The sequence below is a fragment of the Podarcis melisellensis genome (assembly GCF_964234715.1).
Source record: "Podarcis melisellensis genome assembly, chromosome: 5".
Classification (NCBI taxonomy): domain Eukaryota; kingdom Metazoa; phylum Chordata; class Lepidosauria; order Squamata; family Lacertidae; genus Podarcis; species Podarcis melisellensis.
Window position 1 is genome coordinate 7,629,352 of NC_138537.1, and position 22,087 is coordinate 7,651,438.

General features: G+C 49.4%; 1 protein-coding gene and 1 long non-coding RNA gene across 5 annotated transcripts in view; one reads left to right on the top strand and one right to left on the bottom strand.

The window, feature by feature from the left end:
* FAM131A (family with sequence similarity 131 member A) overlaps positions 1–21,803 on the top strand; it is a 58,922-nt gene extending 37,119 nt beyond the window's left edge. For all 4 annotated transcript variants that reach the window (XM_081911325.1, XM_081911328.1, XM_081911327.1 and 1 more), the window contains 3 exons: positions 4,794–4,976; positions 14,648–14,776; positions 20,409–21,803. In XM_081911325.1, coding sequence (XP_081767451.1) covers positions 4,794–4,976; positions 14,648–14,776; positions 20,409–20,929 — 833 coding nt within the window. In that variant the 3' untranslated portion in view covers positions 20,930–21,803. The remainder of the gene's footprint in view (positions 1–4,793; positions 4,977–14,647; positions 14,777–20,408) is intronic.
* LOC309370053 overlaps positions 1–22,087 on the bottom strand; it is a 394,628-nt gene that overhangs the window by 61,553 nt on the left and 310,988 nt on the right. The gene's annotated exons all lie outside the window — the stretch shown is intronic.

A 22,087-nucleotide genomic window follows, 5' to 3' on the forward strand; every position in this document is an offset into this window, starting at 1 on the left:
CCTCACAGGTACTTCCTCAAGGCAGGAGGAGTTCTCTGTTTGTCTCCCTTGTCTATTGGATGGTCATATATCTTACCTTGACGCGAGTGGCGCTGGGGGTTAAACCACAGAGCCTAGGACTTGCCGATCACAAGGTCAGCGGTTCGAATCCCCACGATGGGGTGAGCTCCCGTTGCTCGGTCCCTGCTCCTGCCAACCTAGCAATTCGAAAGCACGTCAAAGTGCAAGTAGATAAATAGGTACCACTCTGGTGGGAAGGTAAACGGTGTTTCCGTGCTCTGCTCTGGTTCGCCAGAAATGGATTAGTCATGCTGGCCACATGACCCGAAAGCTGTGTGCCGGCTCCCTCGGTCAGTAAATTGAGATGAGCTCCGCAACCCCAGACTCAGTCATGACTGAACCTAATGGTCAGGGGTCCATTTACCCTTTTACCTATATCTTACCTTACATGGTACAGTCCTCAATTTGACGGGCAAAAAGAAAGAACGCTAAGGAGCGAGACTTACTGAGCATGCAAACAGCTCACATGGCCACCTTCATCTCCACGATGGTGAGATGCATTGCATTTCTGTTTGAATCAATGTCACGAACCTATACAAATCTGCATTCTATTTTATTTGGTAATGCATTTCCTCTTTTGTTTTGCAATAACCTACTTGTCAATGGTCCTATGTCAAGCAAGGCCACAAACACATGGGTCACCATCAATTTGTTACCCTTAAGGTTTCCGCAGGAGATTTTTCCTTGTTTTTGCAGCAACACGTTCAAAATGGCTGCCTTCCTAGCGCCCTTCATTTTTCCGGAGTCTGCTTTTGGCTGTGTGATTTCCCCCGGCAGTTATTTTCCCGCCTTGAAGACAGCCCAGAGGCACATTGGCACTTTAATGATATTGTCATTGTTTTTACTAAGAATGCAAATTTTCTTAAAATTGTACCACCCATCTTCTGACCCCCCAGGAAACCCTTTCTGCATGGATTGGTTTGCCATGGATGGATTCTTCTGCCAAGACTCCAGAGTCCCTGTACCTTCTTCTTCTTCTTTTTAGCATTCTGGAACATGGTCTAATTTCAGTTAATACTGAATAACTAGTTAATACTGGAGGATAAACAGAGGTGTTAGGCCTACCTGTTTGCCCCCCCCATTTGAGAGGCCTCCTACAATGCGCCCATACTCTCCCATGTGTGAACATTGCAGTGGAACATCTGTAATGGCCTTTTGGGCATCTTGCCCACCATTATTGAGCTTCTGGGCTCTTGATAGGCTTCCGAGAAAACCTAGGATTTCACAGAACACAGTTTGAAAAACACCAAATCAAATCATTCCAAACACATTAGGCCAGCATTTCTCAAAGCGCTTTCCTAGGGGCTGTGCAGACCACTTAATAAACATCTTCTCTTCAATGGTGACAGCAACCTCAAAACCAGGGCTGCTTTATGAAAACTGTGGGCCTTGAGTTTCGGAGATAGGCCTCTAACTAGTAGAGTTTATGGAAAAATTAGTACACTCCACAAGTATCCTATTATGAATATCACAGGCCCTGTGCCCAGGACCTTAGTGGTGTATTTGGGCAAAATAGTCAGAATCTTCATTGTCAGAGAAGAAAAATCCCCAAATCCAGGGCCATTTATCAATCTTATCAGCTGTTCTGCAGACCCCTTGAACATAGCTGTCAACCTTCCCTTTTTTCGCAGGAAATTCCATTATTCCCGCTGCTTTCCTCTGCTATCCCGGATTGTTAGATATCCCATAGGCTGTCCCTGGGACAGGTGAGGCTGGTGATCCCTTATTTTCAAATCTGAAAGTTGACAGCTATGCCCTTGAAACACCTGAAGACCACCAGTGGTCTGTGGATCAGTTTGAGAACCTCTGAATTGACAACCCAACTTCCATCCAAGGAGCTCAAGGTGGCATTGATGTTCGCAACTGTGTTGTCTCAAGAGACAATGGAGTGAGTCTCCTACAGCAAAGTCAAACCACTGCATTAGCAGCAGTGAAGTGACCTCCCCAGGCCACAAGCCTGAGCAGTGTGTATGGAGGTCCTGGGCTGCCTAGATGACAAGACTCCCCTCTCATCCTCACTGATGTGGTCCAAAGGAAAGCAGAGCAAGACGTTTGGCACCAGCTTGGCTACAGGAGTTGCTGGAAGGAGGCATACAAGGCGCCACCCAACCATCTTAGGGACTCCACTTCAAATTTGTGTGATTCAAATTTACTTCTCCCGAAGATATCCCACAAAGCAGTGGAGGCTTAGGGTCAGAGTTTTCCTTCTCCTAGATGGGCTACTTTCCCAGGTGGATAAGCCCCACCTGCCCCTCACTTCCCTCTACAGCATGTGCAGAAACTGCCTTCCTGACCATGGCCATCTTTACCCGGGGGTTCAAGGGGTGCGGGGCACACGGGCGTCGAATTCTGGGAGGCCCCAGGTGCCTGCCGCTGAAGCTGCCTAAGCTCTTAACTATCTACCTGTTATGAAATACTAAATAATTCTGATCAAGCTAGAAAAACAAAATACATATATACCTAGGTATTACCGAAATGGATACCTACTGTTTCACTAAAGGGCTTTCGACTTTGTGCGCTCATTTGCCAAAGACGCGCTGCACCAGCTGTGCTTGACTCAATGATGATACTTGTCATTCTCAACGGCTCTGTGCATGCAAAATTAACTCTTACATCATCATAAAAGTTAATTTGGGGGCTAAACTAAATTTGGGGGCATTGTATGGAACTTTGCATCCCTGTGGCGCATATGCTAAAGAATGCGCTGTTCTTGACTGTTGGACCCACTATTGATCACTGCTTGTTTTATTCTCACAACACCCCTGTAAGGTTGGTTAGGCTGAGAGGTGGTGACTGGCCTCCTTGGCTAAGTGTGGATTTGAACTCTGTTCTCCCAGAGTCCTAGTCTGGCACTATCACCATTATACCACGCTGGCTGTACCACTCTCAGAACTGAAAAGGACAGGCCAATTCCCAGTCAAATAAGGGCACCTAAGTTAGTTCTGAACGTTATGGGACCCCTTACAAATGTTGCTGAGAGTTTCAGCTTCTGCATAGCTTGATTTCTCTGTTTTTTACATCAATCAACCAAGGGCAAGTTGCGTGACAAAGAGCCGGTGAATTGTCAATGAGCGGAGTTCTCATGTTACATTATCCCGCCGATCATTACGTCTCAATGGATGTGCGAAGCTGCTATAATCAGTTATTGCAGATCACTGCCTCTTAAATACGCCCAAGATAATTATCCGGCAATGGAGAAGGCAAGCCAGGGAGGTGATACGCCAACTGTAGCTCGTCTGTCACCTATTACATGATAGCTGTCACTGGAACTGAATGTGTGACATCCCAAGTGGCAAACACTTTCAGAAGGGATGCGCACAGGCTATAAATTCCAAAGCGTAGCTCAAAGTCAGATTTTCATGGCTTGGATTTGCTAAGCAAGGGGCTGTAATCCTTCTCAGGCTGAATTGTGCAGCTCTGAGAGAGGCTTGGGGTACATGCGCAGAAGAATGAAGTGATCAGGGAGGGAGGCTGAGCTGTTCCCCTTCAGGCTGCATGGCCTGGACCAGCTTTTGCCCTCCAGGTGTTTGGGTCGACAAAATAGTCCGCCGTCAGAGGCAGCATGCCTCTGAATACCAGCAGGAGGCAGACCGGCTCTTGTGCTAAGACCCTTCATGAAGGATTCCCACAGGGATCTGCTTGGTCACGGTTAGAACAGGATGCTGAACTACATGGGCCCCTGGCTCTCCGCAAGTTCTTATGCACAACTCCCATCAAGCCCAGCCAGCACGCTGCTGGGAGTTGGTGCCTTCTTAATTTTATCCAAGTGGATAGCTCAGCTGGTTAGAGTGTGGTGTTGACAACACCAAGGTTGCAGGTTTGATCCTGGTACGGGACAGCTTTATTTTCCTGCATTGCAGGGGGTCAGAGCAGATGAACCTTGGGGTGCCTTTTGACTCTACAATCCGTGATTCTATCATCTGCAGAGCACCAGTCTGGGGAAGGCTGATGTGGATGATTGCATTGTTTAAAAAAGTTCCATTATATTGAGAAGCAAAGACACACAACTTATAAAATTACAGTCATACCTCATGTTACGTTTGCTTCAGGTTGCACGTTTTCAGGTTGTGTCCTGCGGCGACCCAGAAGTACCGGAAAGGGTTACTTCCTGGTTTCGGCGCTCGCACATGCGCAGACGTGCAAAATGATGTCACATGCATGCACGGAAGCAGCTAATCGCGACCTGCGTGTGCACAGACGCGGGTTGCGTTCTTTTCAGGTTGCGAACGGGCCTCCGGAACAGATCCCATTTGCAACCAGAGGTACAACTGTATTTAGAAATAATAATCCCTGAACTCTTCACAGCTGCTTCTGCTGTTCTTAAAGTCATGGTTTGGGAAAGGCTCCTAGGGCTGGAGGGTGGGGCAAGGCAAGTAGAAAAAGCCATTGCCTGATGGACAGCAGAAAGTCTCTCTCTCACACCCACCCATCCCAATGTGGGTTTCCTGCTGAAGGCCATCGCTGCATGTTTTGGGCAGGAGGAGATAGTTGGGATGATTTAACATGTGACGGAGCATGACATCTAGTTGGCTCTTTTTTTAAGGATGCCCTTTCAGCCGTTCCTTATCAGGGAACTCTTCAGTCACGGGGTCTGGCTTCCACCCAAGGAGTGTGTGTCACGGTGTGTGCCAGCACCTCCATTTGCAGAATGGAGAGTTTCACCGCAAAGTGGGACCACAGATCATCTCAGCAGCTCCGGGGCATCCCCTCTAACCCTGCTTGCTCCATTGCAGGTATTTCACAGGTGGTGAAGGATCATGTGACCAAGCCCACGGCCATGGCTCAAGGCAGGGTGGCCCACCTCATCGAGTGGAAGGGCTGGTGCAAGCCCATGGACTCGCCCGTGGCTCTGGAAAGCACGTTCAACTCCTATTCGGACCTCAGCGAAGGAGAGCAGGAGGCCAGGTTTGCTGCAGGTAGGAACTGTCTGCGAGAGAGGGGAAAGTGGGCGGTGAGGGGTGTGGTGTCAGATTGGGGATTTATCTGCTGTACGGACACAGAAATATTGTGCCTTTCTACCCTGAGGCTGCAGGGCAGGGAACACTCATAAAGAGAGCCTGCCGGATCAGGCCAATGGCCCGTCTTGTGCAGCATCTTCTTCTGACAGTGGTCAACCAGAGGCCCATGGGAATTGCAAGCAGGACTTGCAACCTATCCTGTACTGTGCAGAGGAGGGTGACCAAGACAATCAAGGGTCTGGAAACCAAGCTTGATGAGGAACAGTTGAGGGAGTTGGGTATGTTTAGCCTGGAAAAGACAAGAGTGAGAGGAGACAGGATAGCCACCTTCAACCAGGGAGAAGAGTCAGTGGAGGAAGATTGGAAGAAATTTAAAGACTATTTACAGAGATATTGTAAAATTAAGGAATTTTAGAATAATGTTGGATTGAAACTAAGTGGTTTCTAGCTGTGATGGGTTAAAAGAATATGAAAAAATGGGTTTATATAAGTAAACATCTAAGATTGTAATAATTTAAGAATAAGATTTGGGTGACAAAAAGAGGGAAAGAAATTGTTGAATTAATAATTTGATTTGGAATACAAAAAAGGGTGGTATGAGGAGGTCCGAGAAACAAGTAAATGAAAATTAAGGAGATGAAAAGAAGGATTGTTTTTAACAATTTTTGTTGGATTTTTCTGTTTCTTTTTATTTTTTGTAATGTAAAATCTTTAATAAAAATTATATTTAAAAAAGGATAGCCACCTTCAAATATGGAGGATGGAGCAAGATAGTTTTCTCCTGCTCCAGAAGGTAGGACCTGAACCAATGGCTTCCTGTTACAAGAAAGGAGATTCCAACTTAACTTTCTGACAGTAAGAGCTGCTCAACAGTGGAATGGACTCCCTCGGAAGGTTGTGGACTCCCCTTTGTTTTCTAAGCAGAGGATGGATAGCCATCTGTCAGAGCTGTGATCCTTGCATCGCAGTGGGTTGGGCCAGATGACCCTCAGGGTCCCTTCCAATTAAACAATTCTGTGGTACTACATGTGATGGGGAAGGCCAGGCAGAGATACGACTTCCAATGCACAACCTGCAGCCTTAAAGTGCACTCCTGATTATGCCTTGCAAGGGAGGCCTGCCATCATCAACTGTCAGTTGATTGGCACTCACTTCAGCCCACTGGGATGGGCTGAGTTGGAGTACAGTGGACGCTTGGGTTGCGAACGTGATGCGTGCAGGATGCACGTTTGCAACCCACAGCATTTGCAACCCGCAGTGACCACGCGCAGGTTGCGATTCGGTGCTTCTGGGCATGCAGAAAGCGCAATTTAGCACTTCTGCGCATGCACGACCGCCGAAACCCAGAAGTAACCCATTCCAGTACTTCCGGGTTTCGGCAGTCCATAACCCGAAAAAACACAACCTGAAGCATCTGTAATCCGAGGTATGACTGTACTCCATAGCCAGCCAATCCCAGCAGAAAGCAGAGCTTGAACTTGGCATCTGTCAGCTGGTCAGCACTAACTCCAAGCCCAACTTGACTGGACTTGGCTCTTCCTTTGTGGCCCAGCTTGCTGTTCACCAAAGAAAAAATGAGTCCCCTGAAGCCATAGTGACCTCAGGTCAAAATGGCTTTGCTGTGGAAAGGGCAGGATCTCGCCCACTGGCTGGATCCAGTCCCCACCCCTGGTACATAGGATTATGATGAGCAGGTAATCACAAGGGGGTAGCGGGTAGGGAGAGTGGAGAAAGGTCAGTGTAAGCTTGCTTGTGCAAGTCCTTCTCCGCCCAACCTAAATGCCAATTTGTACACTGCGGACGGGAGATTTTCCTGCTTCTCTGTTGGCCAAACCCCAGAAGCCATGGACACAGCACAATCAAAATGCCTGTCTGCTTTGGAGAGAAATACATAACGCCACATTTTGGCACCAGGCAAAGCTGCTGACTGTGCACCAAAACCCCGCCTCCGTCCGCTCAGAACCCTCAATTCAGTCCTCTGTTTTCCAGATCATTTTCAAAGCAATTTCTCCATGCATGTGTAGGGACATTTCTGCTAGCCTATCTCAGGGAGCAAAGGTTTTAAAAGTGGGTTGGTGGCGCTACAGGGAGGGGTGCCTCAGGGCCGGTGTTCGACAAGCTGTGCTGGTCCTAGGTGCAACAGCTGCTGTGCCATCCCAGCTGCCCCCTTGATGCCACCTCCTGTGCCAGCAGCGGAGGCCGGCTGTGTCCTTGTAGGAGCTCAGCCGAATGCAAGGCCAGGAGCTGAGTCACCCAAGGGATCCGGAAACCAGGGGGAAAGAGCCGGCGAGAGGGAACAATTAGCTCCCTCTCACCCGCTGCCCCTCTTCATTCACCCTGAGAGCTCTGCCCTTCGAGGGCCTGGCAAAGCAGAGTAATCATCCCAAACAACAGAGCGGTCGTCTTCCTGCCCGCAAAGTCCCGACTTTGGGAACAAAAGGACTGTCACATGACATGACTGTCACCCAAGCGCCTGGCCTGCCTTCGGGGCTGAGCTGTTCACTTTCTGACAGCCAGGGAGAGACAGGCATGGGGTAGGATAAACAGTGACAGATAAGATTGCTGCCAGAGCAACTCAGCTCCACTGTCCTGCCTTTGAAAGAGCTTGTGTTTTCTAGAGGAGGGTTGACCACAGAACCACCCCTGGGGAAGCTCTTCTCCCTGAATTTGCTCGTCCTTTTGGGAGGCCGCCAGCATGGGCATAATTACCCCTTTGCCATAAGGGCAATATCTCCCTCTGAAGATGGAGGAAACAGCCATGTCGCAAACCTCGGTGTCATCTGGTGAACTCCAATGCACCCTGGAACCAAGGAGAGGTTGCAGGATAGTGATGGAGGAAGAATCAAGGCTGCTGACGAGTCAAGGCTGCTGCTGCTGACGAGTCAAGGAAGCATCTTCTAAGGTGAAACGGTCCTCGCAATCTCTAGTAAAAAGCTACAGGTCAGGAATAGCTCGCAGAGAACATTTTCGCTAATGTACCACTTTTCCTGGGTCACGTCAAGCCAAGGGCATTCATGTCAGGCCCAGGTCATGTTGGTATGCCAATGGGCCTATGAGGAGTGATGCCAACTCAGACCCATATCACTTCAATTGGATTTGTGCTGGCCAGCTTACAGAGCTGCATGGTGAAACGAACTGGGATGCTCAAAGTTAGTTAGACCCTGGGCTTTGCTGTGATTTATTCTTAGAATCACAGAAGGGACCCCAAGGGTCATGTGGTCCAGCTCCCTGCAATGCAGGAATCTCTACTAAACCATCCATGACAGATGGCCATCCAACCTTTGCTTTAAAATCTCCAAGGAAGGAGAGCCCACCACCACTGTCAAACAGCCCTTACTGCCAGAAAGTTCTTCCTGATGTTGAGTCAGAATCTCCTTTCTTGTAACTTGAAGCCATTGGTTCTGGTCCTACCCTCCAGAGCAGGAGAACACAAGCTTGCTCCATCTTCCATGCTACAGCCCTTGAGATATTTGAAGATAGCCATCCTGTCTCCTCTCCTTCCTTGGAGCTCATGCTGTCTGGTCTCGTGCTGTGCCTTTGTCATTGACAGTGGAAGAGCCCTGCTGGATGAGACCCAAAGCTCATCTAGTCCAATATTCAGTTTCCCACTGTGGCCATCCAAATGCCTCCTGGAAAGACCACAAGCAAGAGATGAAGACAATAGCCCTCTCCACCACCCTGGTGTCCAGAGTCATGTGCCTCTGATCCTGGTGGTGTTGTGACTAGTGGCCACTGATGGACATCTTCTACCACATGCATCTAGTTCAGGGATTCCTGAACTTGGGTCTCCAGCTGCTATTGGACTACAACGCCCATTGGAGAGGATGGGACTACAACGCCCAGTGGTTGGAGAGGATGGGAGTTGTAGTCCAAAAACAGCTGGAAATCCATGTTTTGGAAATCCTGATCTAATTAATACTACCAGAGAGCCAAGGTGGCCAGCATTCCTGTTCCTCAGGGACATGGGTGGCTCTGTGGTCTAAATAACTGAGCCTCTTGGGCTTGCCGATCAGAAGGTCAGAAATTCAAATCTGTGTGACGGGGTGAGCTCCCATTGCTCTGTCCCAGCTCCTGCCAACCTAGCAGTTCAAAAGCATGCCAGCGCAAGTAGATAAATAGGTACTGCTGTGGCAGGAAGGTAAACAGTGTTTCCATGAACTCTGGCTTCCATCACGGTGTTCCAATGTGCCAGAAGCAGTTTAGTCCTGCTGGCCACATGACCTGGAAAGCTGTCTGTGGCCAAGGCCGGCTCCCTCAGCCTGAAGCGAGATGAGCGCCGCACGCCATAGACGCCTTTGACTGGACTCAACTGTCCAGGGGTCCTTTACCTTTACCTTACTCTATTTCTCACTCATAATAGTTAGATGTTCTTCTCCCTTAGTTTTGCCACAAGCTGCGCCTGCTTAGAATCCTGCAAGAATTAAATGCAGAGCAGCCTTCTCCTCCTCTGCATCTGCTGGTCACCTACTTCTGCCTCCATCAGTGGTGACTTGCTGTGTGTCCTTCAGTCACAGCTTGGGCTCTGATTCAATCTGAGCTTCACAGGCCACTCTGAGCTAATTGTAATGGTTGGAGCCTGAAGCTGGGAGTGTCTGCCTATCCCCACCCCTCCTCCTTTCCCCCCCAGGAGGTGACGCACACAGGCAGCTGCAGCCCCAAATTAGCCACCCCCAGGCCCCCATTTAACAACAAGCGTGGCTGCTTTCTGACAAGTAAAATTAACAGATATCCAGCTCAACCCAGTTGTGTGCTCCAGACTCTTGAGGGTCCTGCAAATGACTCATGTTTGCAAAAAGAGATGTGCCCGGGTTGTGTGAGCTGACTCCAATGGGCAGTCTGCACATGTTCTGAGCTGGTGGGGAGAGGGTGGGGCTTGGCTAAGGGATCAATGGCTGCTAGTATTTATAGCTACATACTAACTCCAGGATCAGAGGCAACTCACTTGCACCCCCTGCCTCCTCTGGACACAGCAGTCTCTGTCCCTCAGAAATCCATTTATTGGCAGGAAATATCAGACTCAGTTGCTGCCCCCTCTCCTCCCCACCAAGAGTGAGACCCTAATCTAATAAATAAACAAATCTTTTGTTTGCAATAAGACATGCAAATTAGGTAGCGCCATGCTAACTTTCCTGATTTGCACAATTTACCCAGCCGAGATTGGGGCTTTTTTCAGCTGCGCCTTGGGCCATGTGTAATCTAAAACGCGAACATATTTGAAGGCGATGAATATGTGAAAATCGCTTGGCAAGGTGAACAGGGAGGGTTTCCTCTGAGACTGTTGACAACTTGTCTAAATTAACCTTGGGATAATAATCTCCCTTCTGGGAATTTTCTTGGGGATAGGGTTAGCAGATGGCAACTTGGAGATCCTATCTACTTCCTTAAATATTCAAATATGCAAGAGGATACAAAGGCAACTCCTTGCATACCTTCCCTCCCTGGACCTCTTCCAGCCCTCCCTCCCTCCGCCAGCTGCCTGGAGCACACGAGTCTTGCTTATTAAAGCATAGATGGACGAGGAAGGCCAGGTGAGAGGCCCAAGGAGGGAGCAGGTGTAGGAAGCAGCAAGCTGCCTTCTTCCCTCTTTGCACCACAGAATGTAAAGGTATTTGCATGTGATCCGCCCGCCACCTGGCAAGTTGAATGGGTGGATGGAGGAGGTGTAAGCCTTTTGGTTTCTGCTGCCCCCACCATACAGACAAGAACTGTGCTCGGGAATCTTGTATTCATAATGAATTCATGTTCCTAGAATCATAGAATTGCAGGGTTGGGAGGTACCCCAAAGCCAATCTAGACCAACCCCTTTGCAGTGCAGGAATTACAGCTAAATTATGAGATTGTCATCCAGCCTCTCCAAGGAAGGAGAGTCCACCACCTCCCAGTCCATTTGACTGTCAAACCGCTCTTACCGTTAGAATGCTCTTCTTAATGTTTCATCGGAATCTCCTTTCTTGTAATTTGAATCCTTGGATTGGGTCCTACCCTCCGGAGCAGCAGAAAACAAGCTTGCTCCATCTCCCACATGACAGCCCTTAGGTAGTGATTCTTCCCCACTTTTACAAACAGGGAACAATGAATGTGAGAGGTGTCAGCTTGTCATAAATGTTAGGAAGTGTACAGTTTCCATGTGCCACGGGAGGCGCTGTGGTCTAAACTACTGAGCCTCAAATCTCCATGATAGGGTGAGCTCCCGTTGCTGTGTCCCAGCAAGAGATGAAGATGATGGCGTTCTCCACCACCCTGGTGTCCAGAGTCATGTGCCTCTGATCCTGGTGGTTTTGTGACTAGTGGCCACTGATCTTCTACCACATGCATCTAGTTCAGGGATTCCCGAACTTGGGTCTCCAGCTGCTATTGGATTACAACTCCCATCATCCCCAGCTAGCAGGACCAGTGGTTGGAGATGATGGGAGTTGTAGTCCAAAAACAGCTGGAGATCCATGTTTTGGAAATCCTGATCTAATTAATACTACCAGAGAGCCAAGGTGGCCAGTGTTCCTGTTCCTCAGGGACATGGCTGGCTCTGTGGTCTAAACCACTGAGCCTCTTGGGATTGCCGATCAGAAGGTTGGCGGTTCAAATCCCCTCAACGGGGTCCTGTTGCTCTGTCCCAGCTCCTGCCAACCTAGCAGTTCAAAAGCACGCCAGTGCAAGTAGATAAATAGGTACTCCTGTGGTGAGAAAGGTAAAAGTCGTTTCCATGTGCTCTGGTTTCCATCACGTTCTATTGTGCCAGAAGTGGTTTAATCATGCTGGCCACATGACCCAGAAAGCTGTCTGTAGACAAACACTGGCTCCCTTGGCCTGAAAGCGAGATGAGCGTCGCAACCCAAAGTCACCTTTGACTGGACTTAACTGTCCAGGGGTCCTTTACCTTTACCTTTTTTACCATGTTCCCTTCCAACTCTACAGTTCTATGATTCTTTGATACCACAACCCCTTTTTAGGGCCTTCTCTTTCACACAGAGTTATGGATGCCCTCCAGAATTTGGCACTCCAATGGTTAACAAGGACAATAAAAAAGATAAATCAAAAGTAAATGTTATTGTATCAAAGGGGAATTAGCATACTTATTAAGGAATACACGGAGCAGATGTTAATTGACACAAGCCCTTCCTAAAACAGCGCTCTTAACAATAGGCTAACGAGTTGCAGCTAATCATACAAGCTGCCAGTTCTAAAAGCATGTCTGAAAACAGCAGAAAAAAATTAGGATGCAGTCAAATTGGTCAGTGAAAAGAGGTAAGGGGGGTGGAAGAAGGATGCTGATTGAAACTAGAAGAACGAGGTTTGGCTCAACGGGTGAAGGTGGAAATGAATGCTGCTTGCTTTAGAAAAAGAAAGCAGAAGGAAGGAAGTTGGATGGGTGGTTTTCTGAGGTCCTGGCAAACGTTTTAAGGCAAGAATTGGAAAGAAAGCAACTGGAAGAGAATAGGCTTGGGAGCAAAGAATGGGGAATTTTTGGACAAAACAGCTGAGAAAGAAGAGGAAAGCACAATGAAGGGAAGAAAGAGAAGGTCATCCCCAAAAAGAGGCAGCTGATTGGGCTTGAAAGCAGAAGATGGGAGAAGTGGAGGGAGGGAGAGTTTGACCAGCTGATGGACTTTCCAGAGAGGAAGGGGCAGAGGGAGTTAGTGCCTGTCCTTATTTTGAGGAGGGCAGCTCTTCAACAACAGAAAGTGACAGGGAAGGGAAGATTGGGGCTCATCCACACTTTCGCTTGACATATACTTTTTTTTAAATATATAATTTTTATTCTGATCTTACCTGCTAAACAGAGGCTTCCTTAAGCAAAAATCTCCGCTCAGATTTTCTACACATATGATAAGGTCCGATTCAGTAACTCAGATTGGATTTTCTCAAGGCACAGACATGAAACAACGACAAAAGCTTTTGGACCCAGGGAATTAATTGGTACACTATATGACCAAATTATGGGTCAAGCAAAAGTGTGGATGAGCCGCGAGAAAAGTGTGTGTGAGAGAGAGAGTTGTGGGGGTCGATAGATGAATTATTGTGTAGAGAAATGTGGCTTCTTGGGGATCCGAAAGATTCCTCGTTGCTAAGGTGAAAAGAATCGCAAAGAATCTCAAGTGGTGCTTAAAGATTAAGTGGCATTCCACTAAATTTTATTCAAAGTAGACCCATTGAAATTAATGAGCATGACTAAGTACAGTCCATTCATTTCACAAGATCTGCTCTAAGGAAAAAAATTACTCGAAGGCTACCCAAAGGCTACAAAAACTGCCATTCCTGGCTCTCAGGGTCCAGAAAGGTGTGATAATAAGAGGTGTGAATCTGAGAATAAACTGCCCTAAAATACCCAGTGATCATGCCTCTTCCTCACGTACCCAGAAGTTTATATATATATATATATTCGTCTGGAGCAATGCTTCTGGATAAATTCCAGGTGGAAAACTTAAGGCCAGATTTCTCAGCTTAGTAGTTTTTCCAGAGGGGCCCAGTACACCAGGGATTAAGAGAGGCAGTGTGGTCCAGTGGTCCGAGTGTTGGACTAGGGCCCAGGAGACCAGAGTTCAAATCCTCACTCTGCCATGAAGCTGCCAAATCTTCCTTTTTTCGCCAAAGGCTCCCATACCTTTAAGAGCTGCACGAAAGGGAAAGAACCAACAGGTGCTTGCTCTATATTTGCAGTTTTGTGAGATTAGAAAGCGGCAATGCTTAAGGGACCTCCCTCCAGAAAGAAGTTGGCAGCAGGGGCTGGAACGTAGTGGGTTTGGTTGTGGAACATATTCCTAGTGTCATTGAGCCTTTTGACAGCAGTTTGGTAGCCTAAGATTCATTGAATCATAGTAGTAATAGTAATAATTTATTATTACGGTCGGAGACCAGTTCAAGAAGCACAACTGAGACTGCTTTCACAAGAATGAAATAGACATTTAAAACAATATACAATAACAGCTTATAGATCAAAATTAAAATAGTCGCATGAACACAAAAGGACTTAAGGTTAAACTACCATGCAAATTGCCACTGGGACGCCCAGGAGGCTGGCTACAGCAGTTTTCCTAGCGATCTATTTATTCCAGGGGTTTTCTACACCTACAAATCTGCACACAGAATCTAGCGACCATCCAGATTATCTTGTGATTTTTGCCTAAGAGGAGAAAATTTAGTTTAGGCTTGTCTGGAAGGTCAGCAAGCCTCATCAGATGCGGGTTGATGGTATCTCTATATGCTTCGTCGTAAAAAGGACATCTAAAAAACAAGTGTTCAGGGCTTCCTATTTCCCCTAATGGGCAGGCGCAAAGTCTCTGAGCGTACGGGACTTTTCCAAAAGATCCTTCCAGAACCAGCGAGGGCAGAGCCGAATTTCTGGCAAGAGTAAAGGCCCTTCTTGCATTTCTGGATACGAGGAAATGGAAGTATGCTGCCGGGACACCAACATATTTCTTGTGTTCTGCAATTATTGAATCATAGAATAACTCACAGCTAATTCAACAGGGGCATTTTATCCCACTCATTGCTGTATCCCTATGACTGGGAGAACCTCAAATTTCTACCTGTCATGCACAGCAGTATCTCTTGCCAAGGATGTTTTGTGGGATACGCTGTTACCCTCAGGTTCTGTCTCTCTTCCCCTGACTGACATCTCGCCTCCTTCCTAGGTGTGGCCGAACAATTTGCCATTGCCGAAGCCAAGCTGAGGGCCTGGTCTTCGGTGGATGGCGATGATTCCAACGACGAGTCCTACGATGAAGATTTTGCCACTTCCACCGACACAACACAACCAGCTGGTGAGTGGGGGCAGGGTCATAGCCAGTTGCACCCAGCAGGGTGTGAAGCCCACGTGGCAGAGTCCCTTACGGACACTCCAAAAAGCCCCTCATATTTTAAGGTGAGGAGGGAGAAGCGTCCATCACATCCCCCTCAACTTTCCTGATAAAACCAAGATGTCCTGTTTCTTCGTGTGAGAGCATGGCAGCCATTTTGGGCACCGTGCTCTCAGATGGCCTTGCACCAAAAAACCCCATTTTTTTCAGAGACCCAAAATGTTCATTTCTAGGCGGTGGCCCCAGAAAAAACACCTCTTTTGGGGTTATGATTTCATGTGGGTCACATGACTTGCCCCAGAAGATAGCATCCTGGTTTTTCACCACAACATGTCAGAGGGTATGACATCAGGGACGTGCAGCATGAAACCTATGGCCCTCCAGATACTGCTGGACTTCAGCTCCCATTATTCCTGACTGCTGGCCTTGCTGGCTGTGGCTGATGGGAGTTGGAGTCCAACAACTTCTGGATCCCAATCCCTGGGGTGGTTGTTGCCCATGGGAGCTGGTAGGGCAGAAGGCAGAGAGCACAACCGTTGGTGGATCCCAAACTGATGATGGTGGAGCCAACCATTTCTTCATTCTCCTCCCCCTGCTGAGTTGTACAAGGGCAACCCTGAGAATGAGGGGGAGGCAGGGCCGTCTTAAGCATATCCGGTGCCGTGGTGCAAAGATCCCTCTGGCGCCCCCTCCCTTTCCCAGAATTTAGAACTTGGGGCCCAACTCACGGACCACCTCATAGCCCCGGGAGCCACCACCCACAAAAGACACCGCCAATGTGGTGGATGCTGCCTGGCTGGCCAGACTGCCAGAACCCCACTCTTGCTTGCAAGGCTCCGGGGCGCCTCCTCCTCCTCTGCTGCCTGACAATGACAGCCCACTGCCCACACTCTTGCTGCTGCCCATTGGCCTGAGGGCCTGAGGAGCAGGAGGCAGTTGCCACGCCGTTGCCTGTGCCTCAGGGAGTGGGGGGACGGCGGGCACCAATGACACGGAGGAGGCCCCTTGGGAGCCACTCCTGCCACTGCTGCTTCTTCCTCAGACGACAATGACAGCGCCTTGGCGGGCAGTGGCTGAGGGGATTCCCGTGGTCGAGGGAGAGGAGGCAGTTGCAGAGAAGGAGGCGGCGGAGTCAAGGAGTGGCTCCTCATCCGATGCAGCCCGTGCCGCCACCGCCGAGCACTTGTGGAAGCAGCACAAGCAGCATCAGCAGTGCCAATGCGTCCGCCCGCAGAGGGGGGTGGGCCGAGGAGGGTAGGAAGGAAAGATGGTTAGCGGGGCACAGCTGGTGGCGTGCAGGGAAAGGGGAGGCCGCCAGCAAACCACACAGCTCCCCCACTCGCTGGGGTGCCCCTGAGAGGCCGGTGCCCTGGCGCAACGAGCCACTAAGTCCTAAGGGAAGGGTGGCTCTGGGAGGAGGGGGCAGGCAGCCTGGGAGACCCTCTGGACTAGCTCTAAGTAAGAAGGCAGGAAGATGGGGGTGGCTGAGGGCAGACAGAGATTACTAGGGCAGCGTCCCATTTGCCCTAGTGCACCAACCGCTGCCTGGTGTGCATGTTGACATGTGGTGCCACACCTTGAACGCTGAGTCAGATCTCCCAGGAGAGTCCCAAATGGCGCAAGCAAAGTAGTTTCAGCCACAACTTGTCTCTCAGCTCTGGCACTAGGAAATCAGATGTGTTACTGAACATACAAGCCCTGTCGCCAGCAGTTGTGGCTGATCCCCATGGAAAAGCCTCTCCTGTGGTCTTGGAGCTGCAACCCTCTTCCTCCAGCCTCACCCCTTTGGTACTATCACATTCCACTTTGGTTAAATCCCTTCTTGGATCAAACAGATATGATGTCTTCTTATTTAATCCAGGAGGAGGGTACCTCTGAGCATTTAAGGAGTACCTTTCCGCTTGTCACAGAGCAAATGCACTCTGTACTCTGTACTGATCTTCCCAACTTATCCTCCATGGATCTACATGCATTGCATTGCAAGTGGTGTGATTTCTGGGTGTTGAGGGGACATTCCACCTCCTGGAATTTGCAGAGCAGCTACACTTTGCCCCATGCAATCTAGCACCTCTCCTAACTCTTAAAATGATCTCATTCCAGTGTCAGGGCAGGTGGAGGGATTGTGGCCATTAGTTAGTGAACTGAAAAGTGAGAAAAGATGGGTTGAAGAATAGGATAAAATTTATTGTGCATCACAGCTAAGGAGCAAATTTAATCAAAAGATACAGGCAGTCACCATGGACAAGAGAGACCCCATTAACGTGGACCTCTGTTTAAGAACTTAAGAGAAACCACATGGGAATATGGGGCTAAAGAAAAAAAGTCTACTGCGCCTCTTCAACATCAGGATAAAGGGAGGGAAGAAAGAAAATGAAGTAAAGAGGGTGGTTTGGGAGCCACCATCCAACATTGGGTAAAAAAATATATTTCACTATTGAAAGGACCCTCGAAAGGCTAACAAAGGAAGGCAAGTGTGATCAGGAGAACTGGAATCTTTCCTTTCCTTCATTTATTTAGAAACACAACCTGAATTCAATGTAACTGAGATGAAAACCTTCAACATAATAGCAGTCTAAAAGAACCAAACTCCTTGTGATCTTCCACAAATCTGAGGTCAGGCAGCCTCTTCTATTCTTCCAAGGAAGACATGCACACCCACTCCCATGTCATCCAAAGCTGCGGTTTCCAATTAGCTAAGTACTGCAGACACCCGGTTTTTCAAAAGCCAAGCTGTGGACCCCCTACTTTTGAACATTTTGATAACTCTATGGTAGTTTTTGTTATGTGAATGGTGCCGTGGACTCCTTGGAGTCCCCACCAGTTGGGAACCACTGCATTAAAGAATGACTTTCAGATGGCCCAACTGTGATTCTGCAATCAGTTCTTGAGCTATTACAATAGTAAGGGAATGGGATTTTTGGGTTTAGCAAGATGACTTGGGTGCCACTTGAACTCACCTGCAAGATTGTGCCAATATTGGGGCACTAGAAGACCAAACTCAAGCTCTTGAAAAATGGTCCTGGGAGGTGCTTCATTTTGTTACATCTTCTAGCAACATTTTCTTCTGCCTTCAACCTGATGCAGAAGCCTAGGCAGGAAATCAACGTGCCCCAAACATCCCATGTCTGGCCTTGCAAGCGGGTGAACCAAAGTGGATGTCTTCTGTCTCCAAGTGAGTGAGGCTCATATTAGGTGTAGCAGATAGAAATGGCAGCCTGTAACAGCTCCCTTCTCGCAAAAATGGCAGCCCCAACAGAGGTAAAGGTAAAGGTAAAGGTACCCCTGCCCATACGGGCCAGTCTTGACAGACTCTGGGGTTGTGCGCCCATCTCACTCAAGAGGCCAGGGGCCAGCGCTGTCCGGAGACACTACCGGGTCACGTGGCCAGCGTGACAAAGCTGCATCTGGCGAGCCAGAGCCGCACACGGAAACGCCGTTTACCTTCCCGCTGGTAAGCGGTCCCTATTTATCTACTTGCACCCGGAGGTGCTTTCGAACTGCTAGGTTGGCAGGCGCTGGGACCGAGCAGCAGGAGCGCACCCCGCCGCAGGGATTCGAACCGCCGACCTTTCGATCGGCAAGTCCTAGGCGCTGAGGCTTTAACCCACAGCGCCACCTGCGTCCCATGCCCCAACAGAGAGGGGTCCGCAAACATAGCAGGATTACTAGATGATGTTTGTGTCTAAGGTACAGCTGGAGGATGACTTTCGGGTGTTTTTAACTGTCACGTTTGTTTTTAGAATGTTGCTATAGAATTCATTTTGTTTAAGTTGTGTGTCTGTTTGTCGCCCTGGGCTCCTTTGGGAAGACACACAGGATATACAGTAAAAGTAAAATGTAATAAAAATGAAGCAGCAGCCACTAAATTGCTCAGATATATGAACGTCCCAGTTGGCATGCTCTGGGCTGTGCTAGCCTCAGCCACCGTGTTTCCATTTGATCACTGGCTAAGACTGAAAGACAAAATTGCCTTTGCAGAAAGGGGATATATGAGCATCGCTCTCTGTCCCCATACATTGTCTGTTTGGCTACTGGCCTTCCCCACCTGCTGTTTCCTGCTTGCCCCTTGGCATAGTGCCACGGGTCGCAGGGCCTTCTGCGCCCACGGAGAGCCCGCCAGCTGGCACCCATGTGTTGGCAGAGTGTGTAATCTGCGTCCTTCTTGCGCAGACAAAAGCTCCCTTTTTCCTACAATTAACTGCCGACGAATCGGGCGCTATTTGCATATCAAAGAAAGTCAGCGGTAATCTGCGGTGCAGCATCTAAAGAAAGTTCTAATTACTCCTCTGTATAATTAGAATGAGTGGGCAATGGAGAGGAGGAGGAGGCATAGATGGGAAAGTTACCTCTCTCCGGTTGCAGGAACGAACGTCACAGGGTAGCCAAGGCAGAGAGCCACCTACTCTCCCACGATGGGGAGGGCTACTGTAAGCCCTGCTAAAGTGTATGTGTGTGTTCTTAATAGCGCTGTGGGTTAAACCACAGAGCCTAGGACTTGCCGATCAGAAGGTTGGCGGTTCAAATCCCTGCGACGGGGTGAGCTCCTATTGCTCGGTCCCTGCTCCTGCCAACCTAGCAGTTCAAAAGCATGTCAAAGTGCAAGTAGGTAAATAGGTACCACTATGGCGGGGAGGTAAACGGTGTTTCCGTGCGCTGTTCTGGTTCGCCAGAAGCGGCTTAGTCATGCTGGCCACATGACCCGGAAGCTGAACGCCGGCTCCCTCAACCAATAAAGCAAGATGAGCACCGCAACCCCAGAGTTGGTCATGACTGGACCTAATGGTCAGGGGTCCCTTTACTTTTACCTTTAGCTAGCTTGCTGCAAATTTTGGGAAACTGAATGGGCTCAAAAAGTTTTCAGGGTGAACTGTCTTCCCCAAATTCACATTGATGATATGGGGCAAAGCTGCACCATTTGTGTTGGGATATGATTAGATGCTCGGAGATGATATACCGGTATTTGTTAGATATTATCCTTCCCTCCTCATGTTTGTGAGTTCAGCAGAGCGCCACCCCTTTGCAGCTTAACAGGGAAGCTTAGATAGGCTAGTTTTAGCCTCTTAGTTTTAATAATCCAGGATGCTTTAAGACAGACTGGATTTTCCTGGTATTTCCTCCTTTCCTGCCCCTTAAAACTATAATCACTCACAAACAGCCTTGAAAAAAAAGGTAACAATAACATTCACTCACCAGCAATACATTTTAAAGAGTAACAGACACAGCAGCTTCGTTCAGGCAGGCTGAAAATAGTGATTGAGTTACTAAGGCAAACTTAAATCTAGCTTAAAAATGGAGTCTGAGCTGGAGCTCAGACTTGCAGACGTTCTCACATTGTAGGCATGTTGAAGCTGAGTTGGGAAGACAGTGCGTTCAGGCAGGGAAAAGCATAAACAGCTATGCTTTCTTCCTGCCAGGGCACAAAGGGAAGTGTTCTCACCAAGTTCTCTCTAGCAAAAGGCCAGGCATCTTCACTTGGCCTCAAGTGGCCAATAACCTGGCGCCTGGCTAATTTTGAACACTGCTTTGGACCTCGGGGCCCGTCCCCTGTGTCCCTTGAATGCTGCGCTGCTCACGCCCTCCCATTGCTGTGTTGCAGATGCCGCGAGCCAGCTGCCCCCCAGCACGCTGCTGAAGGGTTTCCTGCACAGCCGCTTGTGCCAGCTGAATGCCCGCCAAGGCTCCTGCGACCCAGAGAGCGACTCCTCCCAGACCACCATCTCTCCGGAGACCTTGTGCTCCAGCCTCTGCAGCCTGGAGGACAGCCTCCTCCTCAAGGAGCTGGGCTCGCCCTCAGAACTGGCCGCCAAGCTGCTGGGCTCCATGTCAGGCGAGGAGGAGCTCCTCCTCTCCAAGTTGCCCCCACAGACAGCCGGGGAATGTGCCTTCCGGAGCCTAGCGCAGCTCGAGTGCCTGGACTCAATGTACTCCATGTCCTTCACCGAGTCCTGCCTCTCGCCCACCGAAGACGAGGGCATCCCCTGCAAGGACTACAAGGGTCACGAGGACAGTTGCCAGGTCCGGAGGAAAGTGTCCGATGTGGCTTCTTCAGGCGTGGTCTCCCTGGACGACAACGAAGAGGAGGAGGAAGAGCAAGAGGAAGACACCGGCGAGCAGTGAGACCCGCTCTCGCCGCGGCATGCTTCACCTGCCATTTTTCTGTCCTGCTCCGTGGCATCTGCCCTCGACCGTGCTCCGTGGCCCGCCTGTCGTCCTGGAGCAGGGGCTCCCCCTTCCCTCACCGGGTGGCGGCCTGGCTGTCTGCAGGGCAGGGGGAGGCGGGGTGGTAAGCCGACCAGCGCCCCCCTGCCCTGCCCTGCCCTCCTGCCTTCACCTCCACTGTGCCATCTGATCCAACCATTGAAGCCTGAGGGGGGCCTCTCCCACGCGTGGCTCCGTGGATTTTGCCTGCTGCATTTTCTCTCTCTTTCTCGTGGTCTGTTTCGTTTTCTTTGCATGAGAATGTCTTGAGGGTGGGGGTGGGGGTGGGGGAAGAATCAAGCAAAGCGACAGAACAAAAGCAACAACGGGGCAACGGCAGCTGGACAAACCCCCACGCCCGCCCGCCCGCCCCAAATCTAGGGCCTGTTGGGAGCATGCTGTGCTCTCCCCAATCTCAGTGCCCCCACCCAGGGTTGGTGCGGGGGGGGGAGAGAAGAGGCCCGTCTCATGCTGTCCAAGTGGCATGGCTAAACTGTGATGACGACAACCCTTAAGACAATTTAACTAATATATATATCTATAAATATATATGTATATCTCCGCGCCTGACCCCTTCCCCTTCCAACTTCTCCAGCTCGAGGTTGAAGGGCTGAAACAGAATGTGGAATGCAATGGATGCTTGATTTGTTATGCCTTTTTATATATAAAAAAAAGAAAAAAAGAAAAAAATCCACACTGGCCCAAATGGACACTTCTCGGCTTTTACTGTCTTGAATTTTATACTATGGACCCGCCAGGGGAAAGAAGGGTTAAGGAGGGAGCGGGGGGGGGGATTCCTATGTGCTCCTCTTCCCCCCCAACTCCCTTCCTTGGGAAGAAGCCGGGAGCATGGCAGGGCGTCGGTGGGAGCAGCCAGTCCTCCCACCCCAGATCTTTTCTATATTTTTGTATGTGTGTGTGTGTGCGTGTGTGTCTGTGTTGCTGTCATCCTCGCGGGCATTGCCCTTCTTCCTGTGGACGGGTTTTCTAAGGGGTCCTCCTCTCCCTCCACGCTTCCATCCTGGACAGCCCAGGGTGGGAAAATACTGTGATCCTCATCCCACCTCTCCTCTGCCC